The sequence below is a fragment of the Castor canadensis genome, chromosome 13 (assembly GCF_047511655.1).
Source record: "Castor canadensis chromosome 13, mCasCan1.hap1v2, whole genome shotgun sequence".
In the NCBI taxonomy this organism is placed as follows: domain Eukaryota; kingdom Metazoa; phylum Chordata; class Mammalia; order Rodentia; family Castoridae; genus Castor; species Castor canadensis.
The window spans coordinates 24767503-24793697 of record NC_133398.1 but is presented as its reverse complement, the minus strand read 5'-3'; the positions used below and the strand labels follow the sequence as shown (position 1 = coordinate 24793697).

The window sequence follows — 26195 nt, the reverse complement described above, 5'->3', positions numbered from 1 at the left end:
CACATCATTTCCTCTTCATGAGAACCCAAGGGAGTCACTAAGCCATGCTTTTGTTACATTTGAGGATACTGACATGCAGACTGGGTGTGTAACTTGTTCAAGGTCCCTCCATCACAAGGGGCAGAGTCAGGCAGCACAAGATAGTCAAGTCAAGCTCTAGTCCTGCTATCCTCCCTGCCCCTCCACCAAAGTCACGCACAAATCAAACATAACCGCAACCTTCAAGAAGGGTTGAATAATGCAAGGTCAGGCAGCTAAGAATGTGACATGGGGAGATAGAAGAATTGGGGGCTTCAGCCCTATATGAAGGGGACAGGCTGGGGTTGCCTCCCCCCAGAAGAGCGGCCATAGATTTTTCCAGTAAGAAGTCAGACATCCCAGATTCTTGATTTTCACATGTTGGCTACAAACTCAACATTTCTGAATGCATGCAATGGGCTGGACCAAGTCCTGCAATGTTCAGACAGTATCCCTGTGGCTCCTCCCCCTGTAGGCAGGTGGTTTGTTACCTTTCCTCCTGATCACCAGGGCCAGCTCCCTTGAATGTGACTCCCGGCTGGCTTTGATGAACATCACCACCTGGTCGTGGGTGTGCTCTGAGATGTCCCGGCCATTGATCAACACGATCTGATCCCCTTCATTCAGCTTAGGAATGCAGGTGTCTGCCTGAGTGGAGGGAAGTGAGTTTCTTTGTTACCATAACATCATCCTCAAGGGAAAGAGCACTGCTGCTCTCCAATCCTAGACACCTGAGACCGTGATCAAGTTCACCTTCTCTCCTGGGGTATCGCTGTCATCATTTGTACAGCCACTGCTATGTGGATACAGTACTAGGTTATGAGATTTTAGAGATGTGCTGCTCAGAATGTAAGCTATGAGGCATTTCAGAATAGGACCAGTCCTGAAGCTATTTCTCCACAGGAGTTAACCTTTGCTGATTATGACTTAAGACAAGTGCTTCCAAGCTTTCGTTTTCTAGGTGTCCTGTTAAAGAAATGACTTGCCAGCAAGGATGGGTATTTATCTGCCTTACAATGGGGAAGGCTTTGTCAGCAGAACAGAAACCTTCAGGGAGCATAGCGATGATGAACTGAACAGTGCAGGAGGAAAGCCTCCTTAATCCCCAGAAGCCATAAACAATAACAAAAGGTTAACAATAAGCTTTTTTAAGGACAATGAAGAGCGAAACTCTTCTAGAAGTGCTAACCTTTTAGAAGGCAGTGACTGATGCTCTAACACTTTATAAAAGCAAGGATCACAAGAAACTGTGGAAGGTGATGGGTATGTTCACTTGTTTGCCTGTGGCTGCCATTTCACTATGTCCATCAAAACATCATGTTGAATATTGTACACTAAGATAAACTAAAGAGAAAAATGGTGAGTGATATCCTTAGGAGGACTCAGCAGAGGGCTGCGGGTGGTGCTAGGGAGAGATGGTGGGACAGGGGCATAAGGTCCAAGATCCTATAATTTTGTGCCTCACTTTCCTTCTCTTGAACAGTACTTCCCAAAATTAAATATGCACACAAACCACTCGGGAATCTTGTTAAAAATGCAGATCCTGGGTCAGCAGATCTGCGTTGGGCCCAGGAATTCTGCCTATCTAACAACGGCCCAGGTGACACTCTGCTGCAGCTCAGAGCCCACACTGTGCAGCAAGGTTCTAGAGAATGTTGTCTGTCTGTGTGTTTACATAGATTCTTTGCTGCTAGAGAAACAAAAGAGAGAAAAAAGAAATGAGATGCAGAAATAGAAACCTATTCAACTGAGGGGAAAATAAGCATGGGAAATAATACAGGACATGCTTACTTACCGGTGACTCTGGATTTATCCTTGAGACCACAAGAGGCATCTTTTGATCCACTCCACCCTGTAAATGTTTTAAAGTGGAAACAAACTTGAGTAGTTCACAGCAACAAAGACATGTGATACCAATAAATGGGAGTCCTGTGTTTTGGGGAGGCTTCAAACTTGGATCTATTCCAATCACAGGGTGTGGCACCCCGTTCTGGATTATGGAACAGATTGCTGCCCCCTCTGCACCTGTACGGCTGACCAGAACTCTGCTCAGAGGCCTCTCCTACCATCCCCGTCATCTGTGAAATGAAGCTCCACTCAGAGGACACGCGCAACACTGACACCTCACCAGGGAGAGGGCACAGCGAGCTGCTAATGAAAGCACTCAGGGGAGGTGGTAAGGCCTCAGGAAGGACCACGTGCTGTGAGCAGGGCCTCAGAAGGCTGCTGGGAAGAATGGAAGCCGTGTATGATGGCAGCTGAGTGGGCAGCAAGGACCACCTGCCCTCCCTGTGCTTGTCCTCTATAAAAGTCTAGGGAGAAGACGTTTTAGGCTCTGTACGAAAGAGGGCTCTGAGGCAATCACTGCACTCTACCAACAAACTGTCAGAGTTGTAACTGATGGATGGGGCTGTTCCAGTAATACTATGTCCACAAACAGATGGGATCTGGCCTATGGCTGCAGTCTGCACACCCTGCCTAGAAGCACCCAGAAGATGTGGAGGCCCTGCACTTACAGGCATGCACCACCACACCCAGCAAATAGCTGTTTTCTCTTTATCAGCTTTAGGGTTGCTTCAGGGTTCTCTTAACAACTCCTCAAAACAAAAACAAAAACAAAACTCCCAGGTCTGAGGGCTGAGCAATTTCCTTATGCAGCTTGGGTATATAGCACATTTCCAAAAGAAATTAAAAACTCAGCTGAAGATGGCTTCATAGCATTACAACTTCCTTACAAATACAGACAACTCACCTTAAGATTAAATCCAAATCTCCCATCTTCATCTGGAGTGATACGGATCAGGATCAAGTAGCCATCACCATTGTCATTCTGGAAGATGTTTGAAAGTGTTATTTATGTTACTTCCCTCTCCAGGACTTGGTGAGAAAATAGGTTTTTTTTTTTTTTTCAGTGATAATGACTTAGTACACTGCCCACAGTGGTGGGTCACCTGGCCACTTGGGTAAGGCAGAATCTGGGTTCATTCACCTTGTCGCAGTAGTACTGGCTGGCATCCTCAGTGGAGCCCCCTTTGGTCACTCTGTGGCGGTCTTCTAAGAACTGCTGGTCAACTCCGTCGGGTGAGTAGGAGCCTGGAGCATTTGAAGATGGAGACACAGAACTGGATGACTTCTTGGTCAGGCAGCTTTGTGCTGGGTTGTTCTCGGATAAACTCCTTCATCATGGGGAAGGAGGAGATATTTTAATAACTAGATTAGTATTTTATTAGAGCAAACAACACTATTGGGTCTGGCATCTCAGAATTGTCATGGATCCCTGAACCTTACCAGAGCTGGCGCCCTCAAGAGTCCTTGGGCCACTCCTGCCCTATCTGGACTAAACATTATCACATCTGGTTTGGGGGCAAAGGGACAGGAAGGCAGGGCAGACTTACGAGCTTCTGAAAACAGCTTCCCACCCAGTTGCTTTAGAAGGCTGGTGGGGAAATGTGTCAGATATTTTGGAAGTTTAACTATTTAAATTTTTTATGTGTGTGTTGCCCAGGCTTGGCCCTGAACTCCTAGGCTCAAGTGATCCTTTTGCTTCAGGCTCCTAAGAAGTTGGGCCTCCCTCCAGCTGTGCATCACTGTACCAAGCTCAGATGGTCTGAGTGTGGAAGCAGACTACCAGGCAGGGTGATGCAGTTGCATAGGTTCCTGCCTGAAGGCCTTTTCCTTCTGTCTCATTCCTACTGCCAGCTCTGCTTAATACAGCTGGCTGCCCAAAGTAGGAAGGACTAGTTCTGGATATTCAGGATCGTTTCTATCACTGCTGGTCTGTACTATCTGCCTTGATGTCTATGAATAGCCTGTGCAGAAACCATATGTTTTATTTTTCTCTGTCATTAGGTCCTTTTGCATCTTACAGCTGCATTGTCCAACATGGTAGCCATTAGTCACATGTGGTTGCCTAAATTTAAGTAACTTCAGCTGAGAAAGTTGGTTCCTAAGTGTATCTCAATGGCTACATGTGGCTCCTTCCGCACTGCACAGTCACGGAATGTCTGTCACCATAGAAGTTCTATTGGATGGGGTCGTTTTAAGACAATTACAGCTGATGAAAACCTAACAGACCTCTGTGGTCATTAGCTCCAACCCTCACCTCACAGATGAAGACGCTGAGAGAGGCTGAGTGACTGGCCCAAGGTCACACAGCTTTCCCCTCCCTAAGAGACAAGCCTAGCGCAGGTGGGTCCCAAGCATTTGTTTTCTCTTTAGGCTATGCTAACTGTGCTCCTAAGATCCCCATCTCTAACCTCAGGACCAACCATCCCCACTGGCACGTATACATCAGGTTGTTCAGCGTCTTCATCACTCATACTAGCGCCCTTTCAGGGCGGTGAGCCTAGCACCCAACTACTGGTTCTTTCACATTTCACAGACTGCTATGGCCCACCTCATGAAAGGTGAGGAGAGAGCAGTGAGTAGAAAGAGGAGAAACAGACCAGACAGCTGCTACCACCTCTTACTAAACCTTGATTTCAGGCCTTTCTTTGTGCATTTTTCTGTTTCCACAAGTTCATACTAGCTTTTTCTTTCTTCTTCTTCTTCTTTTTTTTTTTTGTTGTGCTGGGGATCGAACCTTGCAAGGCTTCACATATGCTAGGCAAGCACTCTACCACTGAACTACATCCCAGCCCAAATAAGCTTCCTTAAATATAAAATCTGTACCCTATTCACACAGAATGATTCACAGTCTCAATTCATTTGAACAAAATATTCAGTGACAGACCAATGTGGAAACAGCTACATGTAAGAGAAGAGGCTGGTCTTACGGTTTTTCAGTCGCTGGTTGAAGGAAGGGTGTTAAGGATGGGCAGGCCTGTCAGAGAGAGGACATTTTGGAATTGAAGTTGTACGTTAATGGTCACACTGAAAGTGAATGAGTATGTATGTACGTATGTACGTATGTATGTATTTACTTAGAGAGTGGGGTCTTGCTATGTTGCCCAGGCTGTTCTGGGTAATTGAACTCCTAAGCTCAACTTACTCTCCAGCCTCAGCCTCTGGAGTGCTGGACCTACAGGTGTGTACCATCATGCCTGATGTGAATGAGACTTTAATTTACTTAAAGCTAAAAAAAAAAAAAAAAAAAAATCCCCCTAAGGGCAATGTGGCTAAGTTTTACTGTTTTTTGTTTGTTTTGTGGTGCTGGGATGGAACCCAGGGCCTCACACATGCTAGACAAGTGCCCTACCACTGAGCTACGCCCCAGCCTCAGTTCTACATTTTACAAGAGTGCCACCCGTTGACAGAAAGGATAACTGCTAAAGCTAAAAGGTTTTGGAAACACAATTTCCAGGTCTAGGGATGGACTTGAACCTGTCACAGGAAGAAGCTGCAGACACTGTGTTGTGTACCCACATCCAATGTCTAGGTGAGTGTGGAAGGTGGGTGACAGCAATGGAAAGGGTAAAATGTGAGAGGATGATGTGGAAGAGACTAATTTCAATAAAATGGTATGAAAGAATATTGTTTAGTTAATGTTTAAAATTTCAATTTGTAGATTTCATTATGAGGTTTCAAAGTATTTTTTCCCTTTACAATATAAAACTAAACAGTTTCTGCCTAGCATGTGTAAGAACTTAGGTTTGATCCCCAGCACCATAAAACAAACAAAAATCCTCAACAGTCTATGGAAGACAGCTAACAGCAGTTCCACTACAATTAGTACAAATAACTGCAAGTCATCTCATGCCACAAAGTAGATGTTACCTTATTAATTCATTATTAATAGATAACAACTTGTTAAGCAAATGGCTGGTTATTGGCTGACCAACTATGTACAGACAGACACACAAAGAGGACATCAAATGACAAGAAGCAGTAAGCAGGTGGCAGCTGGACAGGCACTAGGATGTCAGGAGTGAAGACGCCAAAACGATGGCTTTCCACCCCTTTGGAGCAGACTCGAGATGCCTTGAAGGGGAGCCGAGTGGGCCAGAAAGGCGAGGGAAGGATGCCGCCCTGTGGAATTGGGAAAGGAATGGGATGAGGGAAGCAAGAAGACTGTGCAGGGGAGGAGAAGCCAGAGGCGGTCCCTAAATAGGAGGAGGAGGCCATGAGGAAAACTGTCCTGTGTTCCAGGAAGCAGAGTAGTCAGCATGGAATAGACTATACCCTAGCCCCTGGGGAGAAAGGCAGAGATAGACTGTCAAACAGTAGAGGCAACAGGTATCAAAAACGAAAGCCATGAGTGGATTCATTTCTCTGAAGAGCTCCGACGTTAAAGAAATGAAAACCTGCAGCTCTTCTCCTACAAGAAAGCCCCCTGTGAAACACTTTCCCTGAAGCCAATTTGAGAGATGATCAGGAGGGAGCGCTAACAAGGTGAGATGTGGGCCAGGAGATGGTGAAAGAGAAAGAGGAGTAAGGGAAGACTTGAGTTGCCAGCAAGTGCACACAGTATTGTACAAGATGTGGACATGAAGACCAATAGCTGAGATGGAGTGGGGTTCCCATTTGTGAGACGTCTGCTCAACCAAGTGGGCAAAGTCAAGTGCAGGTCAGGCCAGGAGCAGGGACAAACAACACTTGTAGGCCGACTGGGATCTTCCATGGAGAGGCTCAGGTGGTGCACAGATCTCTCATGCACTCAGATCTGATGTCACTCCTGGTAAGGGGCTGATATATCCTCAGAGTGTGGTGGCAGAAAGTGGCTTGAGAAACTGGAATTGTTTAACCTGAAGAACACGAGGCAGGGCTGTCAGGACTGGAAAGAGATGCTCTGTGTACTATTCTGGGAGCTCAAGGCAAGAACCTGTATGCCAGGTCAGTGTCAAGGATACATCCAGCACAGTTTGAGAAGTCTTCCTTCAGTATCCTCAGGGGACTGGTTCCAGGTCACCTCCACTGAAGATACCCAAACTTTATATAAAATGACACAGTATTTGCATATAACCTCCTGTACACTTTAAATCCTTTTGGGTTACTTACAATCCCAGTACATGTAAGTGCTGTGCAAACAGTTGTTATACTGTATTGTTCAGGGAAGAGTGACAAGGAAAAAAGCCTGCACATCTTCAGAAAAGCAACCATCATTGGAAGTGCAGTTGGTTGAGATTGTGGATGTGACATGCGGATGGAGAAGATTAGCCGCACTGACAACAGAGCAGAGGGAGCTGCCACACTACAGGTGGGCTCTCTGACACTGGCAGGGTTTTCAGGTCCTAATGGCTTGAATGATAGGGCCAGGAGAATTCCTACACTGTGGATGTGGCTGAAGAAGGGGATTCCCCAAGGTCCCTTTCAAACACAGAAGTTTTGCCCCTAGAAGAAGGCAGATTCTCAGGAAAGAAGCAAACAGGGAGTGACACTCAAGCTAAGGGGTGTCATGTGATCACCCATCAAAGCAACTGTGGTAAATTAACAACAAAAAAGGTTTTGAGTATAACCCTAAACCTCCCAAAAACTTGTTTCCCTCAGTGTCTGCTCTGCAAGTCTGTTTTTCCATAGGCCACATCTCCTTCTTGTATTTGGGGGAGAAGGTGGAGGGTTTTTTGATTTTTGTTTCTGTCACAAAGAAGACTCACTTCTCTGCAGAATTTGGTTTTCCTTGGAAGCAAGGAGAGGAACACAGAATGGCTGATACAGCGTTGGGAACAACAAAAGCACACAGCCTGCTTGGCACAAAGCATGCTGCCAAGGCTTCATAACTATAATCATAAACTTTGTGGTGCTGCTATAAATACGGAAAAACAGCGAGTGACTCATCTGCTAGGATAATGTTCCCGCAGCCCGCGCTGTGCCGCTCTGGGTGGAGAGCCAAAGCCTAACCGCTCTTTTTCACTTTCTTCTCTTTTTTAAACGAGTACAGAACATTATACTTAATTCTTCTTAAAAGGAGCCCTCCTCACTGTCTGTGAGATTATTCATTGGATTTCTCTGACAGAATGCTTCTTTTTGCTTCTTAACACAAATCTGCTGTAGAAAACATGTCAAACATTTCTTAAACATTTTGCAAATACTTACTAAAGTACCCGACACAGTTCTTACCAAGAACAGACCAGCCTGTACCTGTTGCCTGGAGAATGGAGGCCCCCCAGGTGTTCAGGAGGGTCAGTGGCCTCAGAAGCCCCAGCCCAAAGCAGCTTCCCATTAGCAAGAAGGGGTCCGCTACCTAGATGAGGGGCTCGGGGGATGGATGGATGCTAGTCAGCTAATATGTTGGCAAAATGCAGCCCGTCACCAGACTCCCAAAGCTGCCTACTGCATGTGTAGCTGGCAGACCTTGGCAAGGAAAGCAGCCTTTGTATCACCATTATCTGCTACAAAGTAAAAAGTGTCCCAGGAAGATTTCAAACAGATCAACATACAGTGTGGAGGGGTAAGCAGGCAGAAATCACTGAAATCAACAGTGATTTGAAAGTTTAATTTTCACGAACCTCATTGTACCTAGCCCCATGTGGCTGGCGGATCTTGTATCTGACAAAGAAGGTCTACAAGAACTACCATACTGTGTGGCTGCAGAGCCCAGTGGGAAAACTTGATGTAGGACAGCCAAGGGGGCTCCTCAGACCCTCAGACAGTTCTCCAAACTATTCTTCTTTCACCAGACCCCACAATGTGCCGGTGAAAGCTCATAAGGTGCTATTGCCCAGCTGGTCCGGAGATGCCTGAAGACAAAACCTGGAGTAATTTGATTCAAAGTCTCCTTCTCCATGACCAGCAAAGGCCAGATAAAGTATGCTGATGGATTTAAAACGCATCCACAAATCATTGGAAAGAAGGGAACTGTCCTATACCTGGCACTGACTACATGGTAAGGCATAAGAGGGTGATGGGCCATACAAGCTCGTGGAGGCCACCAACCTACTCGGCTTGCACAGCTGAGCACCTGGGTAAGAGGTTTAAGTGCATTGACTGAAAGCCAGGTGACAATTCTAAACTTGCACAGGACATCTGTTTGAGAAATGCCCTTTATGCTTGCACACATTCTGGGGGTTCACTCCACTTTCACCAAGTGCTAAGACAAATGTTTCAGTCTATGTTAAGTGCTGTCAACAGCATGCTGGGGGATGATGGAAATGGGCGCCATGTGTGCTAACTAATATGGTAGCCACTACCCACATGGCTCACAGAGCACCTGAATGTGGCTTCTGGGCCTGGGGAATTTTCATTTTGTCTTATTTTGGTTAGCCGTCTGCAGCTGGTGGCAACCACACAACTATACAGTGAGAGTCTAGAAGCTCTACAATACCACATCAGGACTGCAAGCCATGGTAGGAAGCCTGGGAGTGTGTGTGGGCTTCCCAACTCTTGGGCAATTCCCTAAGCCCTCTTCTCCTTTGGCCAAAGTGACACAGCCCAGAGCCCAGAGCCCATGGAGGACTCCTGCACTTTCGCCTGTACCCCTGCCTTGTATTTCTAGGTTTCCTGTGGTTTGCAAGGCCACAAGGTCATGTAAGGGAACTCACACTGTATATAGTAGCCTCCACAATGAGGCAGCAGGCTGCAAGTTCAGGGAATGAGAGTGATCATTTCAACAAAAGGATCAGCAAGCTCAGGTCACAAGGAAGTAATGACCACAGGGATTATTTAACCAGAAGTGTTAAGAACACAGATCAGCTGGAGACCACGTTTGCGGTGGACAGGGACAGAGGAGAGCAGAAGGAAGGAGGTCTCCAGTTCACCCATGAGTGCTCCCAGCACAGTCAGGATGCACTTAATGCTTTAAGCAGAGTACTGCTGCCGTAAACTCTTACACATTAACCCAAGCAAGAGCCTGCTTGCTAGTCCTTTCCTGGGAGGGGAGGCATTATGTGTCTGTATTTTGGCCATAGTATGGGGCTTAGCGGAATGAATTCCCAAGGTGGACTTCCTAACAGTTTATCCTTTCCTATCATACTTTTTAAACATAAAATGTCATTTAATTAATAACTTATGTCCCATCTACTTTAAATGTGGAGATATAATAGAATCGCACAATGACGGCATGGAGAGAAAAGAAGGGATTAAATCAGAAACCTGGGTGGAGTGAAGCAAATGCAATTAAGCGTAACATGTAGCTCTGAGAACCCTGGTAATCAAGGTAAAAAGAAAAGCAATGGATTAGCTATCTGTAATTGAATAATCAAAGGACCCAAGCCAGTCTTGCAGAAGAGATGTGCTTTTTCCCAGTCTTGACTAATGAGGAAATTTGTCACCTTAAGAAAAGGAGGGGGGCAGTGAGATGAGCAATGAGGCAGTCCAGGCTCCAGTACTTCCTTGGACCACAGGTCAGCAACTGGCATGAAAGCACCCAGAAGGTTCCGTGTCTGCATTGTCCCTGTGGGTCTCCTGAGATTGTCCCCAACATGGGCCATGTGGCAACTAGAGATTGGCAGGATTGTTCTAGCAACAGAAAGACCGATGTGCAGCTGGAGTCTCAGTAACCTGTATGTTGTTCCTCTGCATTTAATTCCAAAAAGTTTAACTCCATTCCCAGTGTTAACTGTGTTACTGAATTCTTAACTGTTGTAAGCAAAAATACTAGGAAATGCCATACTGTGTTCCTACTTTCTTGAACTCTCAATTTTTTTTTTTTTTTTTTTTTTGCGGTGTTGGGGATTCAACTCTGAGCCTTGCACATGCTAAGGAAGTGCTCTACCACTGAGCTACATCCCCATCCAGGACTCTAAAACATTTAAGATTAAATGACTGTGGTAAATGCTACTTTTAGTTACCCATAAATGCAACTAAATTGGAAGGTCATTTTGACCCTAAAATTCCCATGCTCTGCTTTTTAAAAGTTAAGGTTAGAAGATGATTCTATGTCATGGTTATATTCAAATGAAGCATTTCTGTGGATTTTTAAGTATCCATAAAACAAAAACTATTTCAGTGATATATTTTATACTGATCTCGCACAAAAGGCTTGCTTGATAAAATTCTAAATATTTTTGATATTTAGACTGTGCAATGGTGCATTAAAAGTCTTAAAAAGAAAAAAACAGAAGGACAGAATAAGCTGGCCTTGACAAAAATGTGAAAAAGAAAATCAAGAATGTTCTAGCATTTTCCCCTTTATATTATTAATTAAAAATGAAAGGCAAACAACCCTAAAGGCATACTCCTGTTCTGAGAAGGCTTTTAGAAGTCAATGCATTCCCAATGATGTGAAATTACAAGACCACAAAGTACTCGCGATCTAGAGAAATCATGGTGAACACAGTCTTAGAATCTGTGCCTCTGAAATATGGAATGACTTTAACCTGAGCTGTGCTCCTGACCTGGAGAGTACAAGGGCCTGACAGGTACCTGGAGAGCAGGCCTCTGTAAGAGACAAAAAGAAGACTGAGTCCCAGGCCCCAGGTTCCAAGCACACGTGCTGTCTCCTGTACAGACAGGCAGCTCAGATTTAAGTTTTCATCCTGGCAGAGAACACCCTTGAGAGCTGGCTGCAGGCACCAGCTCTTGACTCCTTTGAAATGGCAGCCTGGGCCTTAGCAAATTCCTCAACAGCCAAAAAACCAGATGCAAAAGAAAGAAAAACCGTAAGATTCTTACTCTCGGTGTGGGCTGCGGTTCTGAGAAACTTCTGAATCACTGTCTCTGGGAGACAGGGAGCCTTTGTAGGTGTAGAATACGTCTTCAGTCTCCGTAATGTAGGTCATCTCACTTGCGAGGTTATCTGCAGAGGAGTGTCGGGGCTTCCGGATTTCATGTCGGAGCCGAGGACTTCGCCTGGGTGGGAGAAGGATGAAATACAAAATACTGAGAGCAAATTTCTCTCAGAGGCTGGGTTAGATGTCAACCATCTGACTTTGTGTCTTGGCCTCTCCAGGATGCCTTAGCTGATACTGTTAAAGTGAAAGTCAGAGCCAGAGCTGGGAGAGGTGAAACACTGCTGTAATCCTAAGGACTCAGGAAGCTGAAGCAATAGGATTGCAAGTTCAAGGCTAGGCTGAGGCTACATAGTGAGACCACATCTCCAAAAACCAACTAACCAACTAGAACAAAGAAAAGAATAAAGTCAGAGCCAGTTAATTCATTCCTGTACTCATACCACCTGTACCAGTGGGATCTACCCAGGGCAACACAGGTCACTGACACTCTCAGCCAGGTGTAGTAGCCCCCCAAACTGTACTGACCTTTGATCAGTGAGTGCTGGTTCTCAAGATACTGAATGCTGATCACACAACCTTTCTCACTGGTTTGAACTAAGTACATACATGGTTTAGAAACCAGGTGGATTTCTTGACAAAACTCAAGTCTTAGACAGAAAAATGCACAAAACAAAACAAAAAAAACCCCTCAAATCTTAGTTCAACTATATTCTTTCAGGTGACTTTCATTCGCTCTAACAGGAAATGTTTGCTTTTAAACTCTATCCCCTGTTAAACACATGTCATGCAATGGGCATAAGAGTGCTGCCCTGCTCTCCAATAGCAGGAGGTTTGTCACCTCTGTGGGCCTTGGCTGTGCTCACTGCTCCCAAGAATGAGCCAAGTTACACAGAAATCTCAGGACATCAGGGTAGCACCCGGGCATCAGTTTCTGCAGGGGTGACCCTGTGTGCTCTATTTTCCCCCACGGTCTCCATCTTCTGTGCTTTTGTCAGCTGTTTCTCCTGGGGGCTGTCAATGCTTCTATGACTTGCCATCCCTCTTGGTCTCAGATAATTAGTAATGCTGTGTCTACCATGGAAGTAAAAGGGCTCTTGTGACTCCTTGGAGAGGACATGGAATCAGCAGCAAGGGCTCCAGGCCATGGGTGTGGCAACATCCAACCCTGCTGTCCTCCTGGATTCTGTATGGGGCTCATTCTGGGCTCCTGGCTTTGTGCCAAAGAGACTCCTGCTAAGTTAAGCTGCTGCTTTAAAGCAAACATTCACCTCTTTAGGTGAGGTGTCTTATTCATAGAACCTGAGAAGCCAATCTGTTCATCACACCACACCGTCTCCTATGGAATGCCATCATCACCCCTGCGTACTGCATGTGATGCCCAGCAGGGGCCATTACCTAGCAGGTCTTGCACAACAACCCCTCTCTCTGCCTCAGTTTCTCTTAGTCCCAGCAGATCCTAGCTAGGGAACTTCCAGGCGCACCTGTCTTTGCAGCCACACTGTTCATCCTGTGTGGGGTTGGGGCAGTGTTTCCCTGCTTGATTTCTTTTTTTCCTTTTCAGTGCTAGGAATTGAACCCAGGGCCTCAAATACGCTAGGCAAGTGCTTTACCACACGAGCCATGCCCCTAATCCTTTTGTTTTGTATTTTATTTTTCAGACAGGTCTTGCTTATTTTGCCTGGACTGGACTTGAACTCATGACCCTCCTACCTCCATGTTCCGAATAGCTGGGATTACAGATGTGTACCACCACTCCCAGTTCCTTGTTTGATTTTCCCTTTTGCTGATGCCTAGCCTTTTTGGACACATTCCCAAAAATGGGATGATTTATTTGGGGACCATTATAATAAAACAATAATAATAAAAAAATGTCACCTGACCCTTTTGTTAAATAAACCTATAAAGTAACTTACAATTACTATTTTATTTGCAGTAGTTTTTATAAATGAGGAAACAGGGCTGGAGAGGTAAAGAAACTTGTTAACAGAAAAGCCAAATGCTAAGTTTGGGTTTTTTCAGCTACAAAATCATACAGCCATTTTCTTCCTTTTTGCAGTGCTAGGAACCAAACCCAGGGCCTTGAGCATGCTAGGCAAGGCAAGTGCTCTCCTGAACTACACACTAGCCATGTGCATCCTTTCTTTTAAGCTGAGAAAACTGGCAGGCCACTTCCCCTCGCTGTGCTTGCTGGGGGTTGCTGGCTTTATCTTATAGGATATTAATGGGAACACAAGATTACATAAAGTGCCACATGTTTTGTTACCACAGGACTTCTCAGAGTGTGTAACATGCTAATGTGAGATTCTGAGAGGGGCATTTCAGCAGCCACAGTTTACAAATTTGCTTGTTTATTTTGTGATGCTGGGGATTGAAACTAGTGCCATCGTGCATTCTGGGAGCTCTTTACCACCAAGCTGCACCCTCGTCTGCTCAGGTATCATTAAGATTAAGTAAATTTTTAAAAATGAGCACCTCAGGAGAGCAGCTGGACAGGGGTAACTTATAATATTTTATCACAGCAGGGTATCCATGGTTGACAATAATTAATTGTATATTTCAAAACAACTAGTAGGAAGCATGTTTTTTTTTTTTTTTGAGACAGGTTCTTACTATGTAGCCCAGGCTGGCCTTAATCTTTCAATCTTCCTGCCTCAGCCTCCTACTTGCCTCAGCAAGTAAGAAAGCATTTTGAATATTCCCAACACAAAGAAGCAATACATGTCTCAGATGATGGATAGGCCAGTTCCTTTGCTCTCATTATCACATACTGCATACATGTATTGGAACATGTGCAATTTTTACATTAATTAAAAGCTTTAAAAATATTTAAAAGGCCACCTCAGCATTACACACTATGGAGAATGTTCGGTGAGACTTGTGTATTTCAGGACCAGTTACCTCTCCTCTGCAACAGCCCAAAAGGTACAAGTGAGCTCTGGCTGCAGGCCATCTGTGCTTAGAAATTCACCATGAGCCTGTATTTTTAAAGAGAACCTGCTGCTGGTGCAGGGTACAAAAGAGGACTTACCAGTTGGGGGTTAGTGGAGGAGACCGGGAAGGCAGGCTCTTGGTTTCCAGATGCTCCACCGATAGGGACCTCCGCATGGATGGGTTCCACACCATACCACCAATCACCTTTCTGCAATACTGGCTGTTTATAGACCTGAAAAACCAGATGCAGGGTCACTTTCTATGTCGGCATGTCCAACAGCAAAGAAGGTACAGCACGTGTGAAACAATCTCCCCAGCTCCTTCACCGACAACTGCTCAACACTTCAGTGTCATCAACCCAGGTTAAAAGGAGGCAGATTGGTCTCAAGAGAGTCCCTCCTGCTCTGGCTTTTTCTTGTATTTTTTCTTCTCTTTTGGTGAAAATGCTTTCATGTCTCAACTACTTTAAGTGACCAAATTGTTTCCAGAGTGTAACCACAACTTACCAGGTTGGAAGGAATTAGACAGCATAGAAATACAGTGTAAATAACCTCAAGGGACTCTAATTTTACTTGCAGTAACATGAGTAAAAATACTAGCCACTCCTCCAGATGCACTCTGTGACTCTGGTTGGCAAAAGCTGTCCGCATAAATCCCTGGTAACTCCTTGACAGAGAACCTGAGAATATTCTTAGAAAGTAGTTTCCGATCGTGTTCTTTGAATGTGACCTGAAGGTTACTTCTGAATTTTGTTCCCATCTAGAGAATTCGAATCTTGGAAAATGAATTATCCAAGGTACAGCAAGCCCACTTTATTCACTCATTTATTACATGCAGTTTTGACCAAGTGTGGTTAAAAAAAAAACTTAAAAAAAAGAAAGTTCAATAACAAATTTCAAATTCTCATGCACAAAATCTGCAGCTCAATTGATGTGAAAAAGTTCTGTCAGTTCTGCATTATCTTCAGATGTGTTTCACCATGTGATCTGTTGAGTGTTTCTGTGCCCTTAACTTTGTGGAAATCTGCCTCCCAAAAACCAAATGGTGCCTAGAAAGCAAGGTAAAAGTTATGGCAATCCTCCCCAAGGCAAACGGCACGTAAAGTGATAAAGTGAAAATTTTAGGTCGGCGGCACATCTTTAGTGAAGTTACAGTGTTGTGGGGAAAATGAACCAAGCATCTGCAGTACAGTGGTGAACTCCAAGCATCCCGAGCATGCTCAGTTCTTCCTCAACGTTGGGCTCCTTAGAACTATAGACACCCCCTCCCTAAACCGAGGGCCTACTGTGTTACAGAATAGTTTGAAACATGTTAGGGGTAACACCTTCAGTTATGGCATTTCAAATTTTATACCATGGCCTAATGCTTTATGAAAACATTCTACATATTTCCTTGTGGCCTAAAATCAACCAACCAAAAAACCAACTAGAACAAAACAAAGAACAAATAAAACTAAACTCTCCCTAAAATACCCTGTACTAATTTATAATGACTGCCACTGTCCCCTGATCAAAGCACTCGCAGTGGCATCCTCCAAGGTCAGTCTACATCAGAAACCACATGACCACTGATTAACAGCATTAAGATTAAAATAAAGGGAGAAAGCTGCATGATTCCAAGGTTTAATGTAGTAGATCCCCCAAAGCATGTGACACAGGTTATTAATAGGGACACTTAAGTAGTGTACATTATTGGAAAATAATGTACCAATTCCTTTTACACAGAGCCTTTCAGAGGGCCCAATTTGGAAATGTACAAGGTACCTCTAGGGGTAGATAAATCCCCTAACTTCTCGAAGCCTCAGTTTTCTCATCTGTGAAAACAATGGAGGTGAAGCTGATACTGGCAGTGAAGGATTGCTGACTTGTGCCCCCAACATTTTCTCCACATCCTAAGTAAGTTCCTGGGGAGGATTAAAGATGGCTCCTAGTTCTTTGACTCTTGGCTCCAGGCTTCTTTGACTGTTCAGGGCCTTTTCCTTAGGGGAGCAGCTAGTTCTGCTTTCGGCTCTTGAGCCCTGAGCCTCTGGAGAAGATATTCGATCCCCCTGTAGCACAGCCACTGTGGCTGAAAGAACCAGGTAAGTCCAGCCCTCCCCTGATTCCTCTAAGACATCAGTCCAGCTCCCAACTGTGTATCCTGAAATCCCTGTCTATTCTGCATGGAGCAGAAGTCACCAGCCCAAGACCTTCCTGAATTCTTGACCCACAACATCTTGAGATAAAATAGAATGGTGTTGCTTTGAGCCACCAAAATAGGGGTTGTTTATTAAGTAATGGGAGATGACCAGAACCTAGCCCCCTGGCCTGGCTGCCAAGAGGGAAGTTTGCAGATGAGGAAACTGAGGCAGCAAACTAAAACTCAAGTGAGAGAGAGGATTTCAACCATGCTGCTCAGCACCCCACGACATGCATTCAATCCCTCTTGGTGTCACCTCCCACTTGGTTTGGAGGATTAGCTCCAACCTAAGTCAAAACTAATTACATGGCTGGCAGCGTGGTTCAATGGTAGAAATGGTAGAGCCCCTGCCTAGCAAGTGCAAGGCCCTGAGCTCAACTCCCAATACCACCAAAAAAAAAAAAAAAAAGACACACAGAAAAAATTACATTCCACTAAATTCTTATTTGGAAGAAAACTGCTTCATTTAAGTTAACTACTGAGTGCAGAAAAGTGCTATAAAGGTTGGGTTAAGGATGTCCAGCCCATCTCACACAGTGACATCACCTCCTTCTGTTGTCATCCTGAATCAAGGAGACCATGAGTAACAGAGGAGAGGTCACTATTGGCTTTACACTTGATGCTTTCTCTCTCATTTTTATACTACAGCAATCTGGTCACAGAACTGATCTTCTATTTCTTCAATCTGAATGTTTTTTTGGCAGTACTGGGGTTTTGAACTTAGAGTTCTACCACTTGAACAATGGCTCCAGCCCTTTGTTAGTTATTTTTCAGAGGGGTCTTGTACTTTTTGCCTGGACTTGCCTCTGACTATGATGTTCCTACCTATGTCTTCTGCATACCTGGCATTATGGCTTGGTTTTGAGATAGGGTCTTGCTAACATTTTTGCCTGGGTTGTCCCTGAACTGAGATCCTCCTTGTCTCTACCTCCTAAGTAGCTGCAATTACAGGTGTGAGCCACCAAGCTGAGCTCAGTCTGAACTTCTTGATTAGAAGAATATGTTTGCAAGTCTGCAGTCTCAGCACCTTCACTGCCACCTGCAGACGTTAGGGTCAACTTGGTTCTGGGCACACTTTCCAAACTGTTTTATCTCTTAGAAGGGCCACCAAACTGCTGTTGCTGCTGCTGTGTTGACTGGGATCCTGAGGCTCCTGGTGAGTGATGAGTGATGTCGGGCCTGGAAGGCTCAGCATTACTTCCACACTGAAGCCCCAGTGATGGCACGGCTCAGTGTGTGCCCACCAAAGAGCCCACAGCTGCACCAGCTGCAGTGGTTATCATCTGGGCCACTGGAACTGATGGCAGAGCTGCTGCTGGTGGGAGCTGCTGGTACTGGCCTGGACGCAGCTCTCATATGAGGGGCCTGGTTGGCCAGACGGGCCAAGCGGGATGTCCACGGTGCCTCTAAAAATGCCTCCAATAAATTATTCTCATGACTTTTCTGATTGCAGAAAAGTATTTGACTTAAAAAAAAACTTTAAACATATTTGCTCTTGGTTTATCAGAAGCTGAGCAGTAGCAATGATACGAATCTGTCAGTTACCTAATGACTTCCATGTAATAGGGAAGTCAGTGGAATGGCTCAGACACAAGCCTCATTTAGCAACAGCTACATTGGTGACAACGAATCACAAAAATAAATTTGAAAAACCATCAAACGGTTTAGAAATTCTAAGAATAACTTGATAAACAATTTCTGCTGCCCTCATACTTAGAAGGCAGTCTTAGAACAAACAACACAAAAAATATAAGCTGCATTGTAGTTATTTAGAGAGTAAAAACTTAGATTAACAAAATTTAAATCTAAGTTAAAATTTTTAACTGTACATAGGAATTACATAGAAATTTCTCTTACTGTCTTAGTCATTAAATATGCTAAATATTTGAATGATTTCCTATGGATAATAGTACATACAGGATAGTTATAAGAATTCAACAAAATTAAGCATGTACCTAGCACAAAATAAACACTGGGGAATTGTTAATTTAAATTACTAATAATTCATAATGATTATGGGCAACATATCCCAAAGTCACTTGACTTTGGAAACCTTTATTTCTATCCATTCATTCATTTTTATGGAGTATCTTATGGGACTAATGTGTGGGAAAGGCTGGCTTAATGGCTTCAGGCTGGGAAAAGCCCACTCTGCTGGCTCCAAGATGACAGGGTGTAGGGCCGATTCCAACTTCTGGCTGTTCGGGTGCTCTGAGAACAGAGCCAAGGGGCAGAAACAAATATTTTGAGTGTGAGACATACCTGAGTATGTGTGAAAGGGACACTGCTGTCCCCAGAGAGACTTTCAGCCATGGTTTCAGGGATCCTACATCTAGGGGCTGTGGGTCACAGTGTTCCCTCCTTTGCCCAAGTGGTGACCAGTACATGCTGGCATCTCAGTCTCAGTGTGGACAACTGTTCTAATGCATACTCACTTTTTGGGGTTCCTGGAGCCCAGAGTCCAGTACTGAGACAGAACATTCTTTTCCTGAGGTAGTAATTTCTTTGCCTGAAAGAACGAATGGTGCTCAACACAGGATTTCCACAAGTTTTTGCAAGATCGATAGTTTAGCATGTTGAAGGCCACGATATGTTCCCTGGATTCGGTCTGAGAGGAAAAACAGTAAAGATTTCATTGTGAGGATGCAGGATAAAGGTCCTGAAGCATGCTACCCACACTGGTGAAAAGAAGGGAAGCAGCAACAGGCATCAGAAAGCAGGCTTCCAGATGCCATAGTTCCAACCCAGTGTCCCAGAACTATGGCTGAGCAGGACTGTCGACCCCCTATAAATGTGGGATAAAGAGGACCCGAACCTGTTCCTTCTTATCACTCGTGGTCCTTCACCAACCCCCTTGTTTCACATCTGCTCAAGATACATTCTTTCACCTACTGGACAACAGCAATTTTATAAACCTGGAGATTTTTCCATTTGCTTTCCCAGAGCGAAAGCCAGTGCTTACTGGCTTTGCCTTCATTCTAGGTGGGTTTAGGTTTTCTGATTTCTCATGTATTTTGGTTCCACCCTGACTCTTGCACTGGGGGGAATCAGGCGACCCAGATTCCAGTCCTCTCTTGCTCTGAACCTTACTGTTCCCATTTCTAAGGGTTCTCTGCTATGTGGGTCATTTTAGGACATATTATCTCTGAAAAATTGAGAAACAGACATAGTGACAGTAAGTGACAAATACATGGCACAGCAAGACAGGGCGTAGAGTGGAAAGAGCAGGCATCTTGGATTTGTAATGATGGGTTCAAATCCCACTTCCCTAACTTGCTAGCTGTGGGAGCCTCAGTTTCCCCATCTCTGGTTCCATTTTGTTCTGTGACTAAGCAAATTCTATTATCTATAGCACTGTCAACTCTTTCTTCCAAGACAGACACAAGCCATCATGCGTGAAACACATCAAAGGAAGGGTCTAGTTTTCTCGCTCATTTGCGGTTGCTGGTTGCTCTTTATTTAATCTACACCTGAGAAGTGGGCATTGCCGAATTTCTGGAAACAAGGTAACTCAGACTAGAGATTCGATAACCTGCCAGAGAGTAAGGGGAAGAGCCAGGATCTCGACCCATCATCTCAATCTCCAACCAGAGAAGTACAGTGCTTACTAGGTCAAGGACCCTGGGGTACCACTGTGCCATGCTTTCATTCCTGTTAATTAGAAGGCAAACCACCTCCATCCCCTTAAGAACTAGGAGCTGAAGTAACCTCAAAACACAGGGAACAAAGCAAGCACAGACAAAACTCACCTGTTTTTGTCGCTGGTGTATAAAGAACTTTTTCCTTTTGAAAGAGATTTTGAGAATATTCACCCTATAAAAAACAAGACAAAACACAAAAAACAAAATACAAATCAAACATAAGCATCAGAGCTCAGCCAGGTTGGAGCTGATCCCCTTTTACAATGTGTCTTCTACTCCATGATCCGATGGCTGGCAGCTCAGCTCCCCGGAGGGTACTTCATCATGGAAACGACAGCAGCCTCATGGCCTTGCCGAACACCACGGAGCTGACTGAGCTAGCTGGGTCTCACATAGGACCTCTGGATTGAGATGTAGCTTTTAAATAAGAAGAAGCATGGACCACGCACTCTCTGTTGTAAGCTTCTTTTGTGATACTGTAGCTCTGTGGGAGCTGGTGACCACGTGGGTAAGACAGCTGAGGGCAGTACAAGGGAGGAGGACAGGCTTTGGTCACACCCTAGCTCCATTACCTAACAACGTGCGGAGGAGCCTCTTTTATTTATTTATTTATTTATTTTTCTGTACTGGGGACTGAACTCAGGTCCTCGAGCTTGCTAGGCAAGTGCTCTACCACTTGAGCCATGTCTCCAGCTCTTGCATTTTAGTTTGTTTTCAGATAGGGTCTTACTTTTGCCTGGACTGGCCTTGTACCTTGATCCTCCTACCTCTGCCTCCTGAGCAGCTGAGATTACAGGTATGTACCATGATGCCCAGTTTGTTTTTGAGATAGGCGTTTCTCTAACTTTTGCCTAGGCTGGTCTCAGGTCATCCCTCTGCTTCCCAAGCAGTAGGGATTATATGAGTACTCCAGCATGCCTGGCTTCAATCAGGTGCATAACAGTGTTAAAGCCACCAATTACAGAGCACACATGCTCTCTCCTCTCTCTCTCTCGCCATATATATGTAAGGTTATTTATTTATTTTTTTTCTTTTTGCATTGCTGGAGATCAAACCCAGGGCCTTGAGCATGCTAGGCAAGTGCTTTGCCACTGAGATATATCCCCAACCCCTACAGTGTATTTTTACGTACTGGGCCACAAGAAAAGCTTCGCAAACATCCTCTCCATTAAGTCTTGCAGCAGTCCTGACAATTATTATTGTCATGCTGTACCCAGTTTTCGGATGGGGCAACTGAGGCTCAGAGACACCACTGCCTAGGATTGGCTTAGGGGTCACCTGACTCCAGAGTCTGCGCTCTTAGACCCTACACTATGAAGTGTGCTGAATGGTGATGTAACACTGCCTTTCTCACAAAGTAGTCCTGTGAGGAGCTGGAAGATTAAGCACATTTGGTCCCCAGTACAATGCCTGACATGCAGCTGGCCCTCAATGCCTGTTCCTTTCATCAAAATCAGTTAACGACTTCACTTTTAAAATCAATCTCATTCACTTACACCAACCTACTGTAATCCATACAAGGGAGGCTTAGCTACCCACTGGTCTTTACTTCTGCAATACTTTGAAGGAAGAAAGGAATTCCATTCTTCTGTAGGATCATATTTGGTAGAACATTCAGGAACAGAGAGGCTGGACAGGTATAATGGAAGTTTATTCATGTGACATTTCCCCAGTTGGATTAGCAACATATATGGTACACCTACAATACATATTAAATATTAAATACCTAAATTAAACAGATGTTTAATTAAACATGCCGTTGTGCCTGACAAGTGAACTTCTGGGGTGATTGCAAGCTAGCCATTTCAAGACAAAGAAGGGTACCAGTCTCAACCCTCTTGAGATACTCTTCCTGGTGTGTGTTGCACCCCACCCGGCCAGCTCCCTGAGGTAGGGTGGGTCTCCTTGCTGCTCCTGAGCTACAGGGCAGACGTGGAACCAAACTCACCAGTTTCTGAGCACTTACCCTAGCCTTGCTCAGCCCATGGGATACTGTGGACTCCTTGTTCCCAATGGTTCCACACATGGGGCTCCTGATTCAGGGGGCTCCAGCTCAGTGCTTGCTACCTCTCCTTCCTGCTGGCCCCCATTTCTGTACATGGTAGTGTTCTTTCTCTCCCAGAGTAAATGTGATGACTTGCAGGTGAGATCTGTTTTGAGCCCAAGGCCCTACAGGGAACCCCTGCTTGCCCTCATTTATTCATGCTTAGTGTCCACATGTACCAAGTACTGTGCTAGGCCTGGGGACAGAGGGAAGGAGAAAATAGGCACTGCCTTCTGAATAGTGTGATTATAATCTAATGAGGGAGATAGGCATCAAATAAATAATGAACTGTGTGACCACTGCACGCAGGAGAGGTTAGCATTTCCTCAGAGCACTAAGGATGGAGTCTTGGCTCCATGGCTGGGAGGCACTGACTAACCAGGCCTCTCTCCTGCCACTCCCCACGCCCACACCATGTTCCAGCCTGACCTACCACCTGCCCTTTATTCACTACTGTGTTCACACTTGTCTCTTGACTTACACTCACTCTAGAATGATTCCTTTGGGCCAAAGCCCTTCCTATTTAGTGGTCTAGAGCTCACTTTGCAGGCTCTGATCCTGCCCTGTGCACCTGACTTAAAACTCTGGGGTCACTATTGGGGTTGGCCTCCCTACTGGTCTTTGGGGTTTGCACCAGAGGCAGGACCAGGCCTTGACAGGAGCTGGCTGAGTTGAAGGGTGCAGAAGATACGGGGGCAGGAGGGTCAGAGTCCCTGTAGGTTCTGCCAAAAAGGCTTTTCTGTTTGTAACTCTGCCTCCTAGGGCCGAGTTTCCTCCTTCTCTTTTCAAGTGTCCTTATGGGACTCACATCTTCCCTGAAATGTGACATTGTAGCCCTAGTCTGTGGGGCCTTTGCAGATTCAGTCACAGACAAAGCTGAAGCCAGGTGGTTCTGGCCTGTGGCATGTGCAGAAAGCCCCCAGCAGTTGGAGGTGCCTGAAAAGGAAAAATGAGGCCGTCCCCACTGCCTGGCCCTAGACCTGAATAGGCCTGAGAGTCGCCCAGGCCACATCTCAGCAAGCCAAGCCGAGGCTGAGGTTTCATGCTTCCTGTGAGGGACTTTCAAAGAGACAAAAGTGAAAGAGGGAGAGAAGAACCTGTTACCTGTCCTACTGATTTTATTGTGAAAGTGAACAGGGCTACAACATGCTATTAGTTTCAAAAACAGACATATTGATAACTGAGAAATCAGTATCCTAGTCAAGCGCTTTATCACAAATAGACTTTCTCACGGTAGAACAAACGTGTAAGTGTTGGAGTTCAACAAACTGGGTATGAATTTCAAGTAAGTGAATTTTGGGTGGTATGATGCTGGACAGGTTCTTACTTAACTTCTTTGTTCCTCAGTTTTCTCCTTGAGAAATGGGATAGTAATGGTGTCTGTCTTAGGTTAAAATGAGATAAATCAAATAAAATATGTAGTAATGTGCTGTGGATACCAAAGGACTCGATAATGCAGCTGCTATTATGATAATTACCTCTGATTTAATTTATTTATAGCTTTTTTGTTCTATCATAAACAGAGCTGTGGTGAACACACTTGTTTCCAATTCATCAAGTTCTCTGTTGCCAAGCTGAGGAACAGACTTAGACCATAGGTTAAATTTGCCACGGCACAAATCTGTCACAAATCTTCTCTTAGGCCTCTTTTCTTTACATGTGGAAACTTCGGCATCTCCTAGAGCTGGCGGCACTCATTCTCCTTAACCTACCCCATCCCTGTCCTGCACACCCTCACAAAGTCACTTATAAGCACCACTTTTGGTGGTGCTTCCCTGAAAAAAGCTCTATGGCCTGGCACAGTCAACTCAAAATCTCTCCAAAAACCAGTTCAACTCACTAATACGGCAGTCCTCCTCACCTGTGGTTTTTGCTTGGTTTCAGTTACCCATGGTCTACTACAATCTGAAAATTGAATATTTGCCTTGATTCTTTCAAAAGAAAGTTCCCATTTATCTAACTTTCATTACAGTATATTGATATAATTGTTCTATTTTATCATTAGTTATGATTGTTAATTTCTTACTAGACCTAGTTATAAACTAAAGCTTATCATAGGTCTATATGTTTAGGAAAAGACAATATACACAGGGTTTGGTACTCTGCAGTTCCAGGGCCCCTGGAGTCTGGAAATGTTCTCCTGCAGATAGTGGGGGACACGAAGCATTTCTTAACTCTTAAGAGCTGACTCATGTCATTTATCTGCCAGGTTTCCATCAAGTATTCCAAGCTAAAAAGGATGATGGGAAGAGAGGGAATGCTAATGAAAACCAAACTAATTTTCCTAAGAACTGCATCTGGATCAAACTCAGGTCAGAGGTTAAAGCTGGGGGGAAGATCTCTACCCCTTCTTTAGAAATAAAAGTTTAAAATTAGAGGTAACATTACTTTTGTTCAGCATATTTTTAAAGTATGATTCAGACAATAATTAGAACTGTTTGCACTTACCAAGGATAGAAACTTGTGCAAATGTATTTTCGGTATACAGCGATGCCCGCAGCAGCAATTCCAATCATTAGATCTAAATTGTGCAGATCCTGTAAAAAAGGAGGCTCTCAGACTCACAGTCTGTGACAGTCATGCTTATGCCCTCCGGCAACTTTAAAGCACCCACAACGCTTATAAATAGAAGTATGTATAAGCTCCAAAGCGGAAAATGTTACTGAACACAGAGATCCAAGCACTCAACACCTAATTCTTCTAAAGTGAGCACACACGTGTGTGCACACACGGCCTAGCACAACTCTTGGCTTAGGAAGCTACCAGGTAAGACTACTAATCCCACTGAATCACTTACATAGACATTCAGTTTTTCATTTTTAATAATTAGCATTTTATAGCCACATTAAAACCAGAAAGGCTTCCCTGAATAGCTTTGTACAAATCTCAACTTCCATTACTAAAAAAGGTGTTAGCTAGTACGATGTGATGATGAAAAATTACAAATGTAGAACTGACTCTAAATCCAGTTAAGAAATAAATGTTGCTTATAAGTCCAACATCCTGGACATTTACTAAGGGCCTATGTGTGAGGCACTGCCGTAAACAAATGAAGTCACAGGAGAAAAACACAAAGACTTAAGCTGTTTTAGATGCACTTGAGTATAAGCAAATAAAATTTAAAACTACAACACTTTTTTCCCTTGAGTCACACAGGTTCCTGTTTCCAATCAGATACTTGTGATTACAAAGACAGGGCAGAGTTTAAGGTGGTTACCACTGAATGTGAGCCTTTGGTCTGCCATTTATCAGATATGTCATTTTGGGCTCAGAAAAGCCTCGTTTTCTTTTTGCATAGTAAAGATTATACCTCACAGGTTTTTATCAGGCTGAAATTAAAGAATGTAAGAAAGAACCTAGAACAGGGTCAGCACATGAAGCTCTAGAACAGGGTTTGGTGTATAATAAATATAATAAATGTTCATTCTCTTTTGCTGTGGGCACATCATCTATGAGTAGCAATAGGAACAAGGGGAGCTAGAGAAACTGGACAGGGAAGCAGTGCTGATATGGTGGAAAAGTCCAGAGTATTCACGGTAAGAACCCAAGTGAAATCATGTGCTTAAGTAAATCCTGCACAGTGAACAGCAGAATTGCCTTTAAATGTGACACCTGTGATCACAATACAGGAAGGAGAACAAATCAGCAAATGAAACCCAAACTGAGTGGATACAGAAATAAATGGGTGGTCTGGTGGGTCAAGGACTGGCTCTCAAACTGTCAGTTCTATGGTCTTTCAGTGTGTACCTTCATCCCACCACCACAGACAGTTATGCTAAATTAATTCCCATACCACCCCCACATCCCAGCTCCCCTTGCAGAAGAAGGGCCTGTGGC

The 26195-nt window shown here is 44.5% G+C and overlaps 1 protein-coding gene across 14 annotated transcripts in view; it reads right to left on the bottom strand.

Annotated features, from left to right (window-relative positions):
• The window catches only part of Ptpn3 (protein tyrosine phosphatase non-receptor type 3), a 140068-nt gene that overhangs the window by 24226 nt on the left and 89647 nt on the right, over window positions 1-26195 (bottom strand). For all 14 annotated transcript variants that reach the window (XM_074051295.1, XM_074051296.1, XM_074051301.1 and 11 more), the window contains 9 exons: window positions 24807-24895; window positions 20423-20486; window positions 19109-19281; window positions 14593-14727; window positions 11506-11682; window positions 3008-3194; window positions 2771-2848; window positions 1814-1870; window positions 510-666 (listed from right to left, as the gene is read on the bottom strand). In XM_074051295.1, coding sequence (XP_073907396.1) covers window positions 510-666; window positions 1814-1870; window positions 2771-2848; window positions 3008-3194; window positions 11506-11682; window positions 14593-14727; window positions 19109-19281; window positions 20423-20486; window positions 24807-24895 — 1117 coding nt within the window. The remainder of the gene's footprint in view (window positions 1-509; window positions 667-1813; window positions 1871-2770; window positions 2849-3007; window positions 3195-11505; window positions 11683-14592; window positions 14728-19108; window positions 19282-20422; window positions 20487-24806; window positions 24896-26195) is intronic.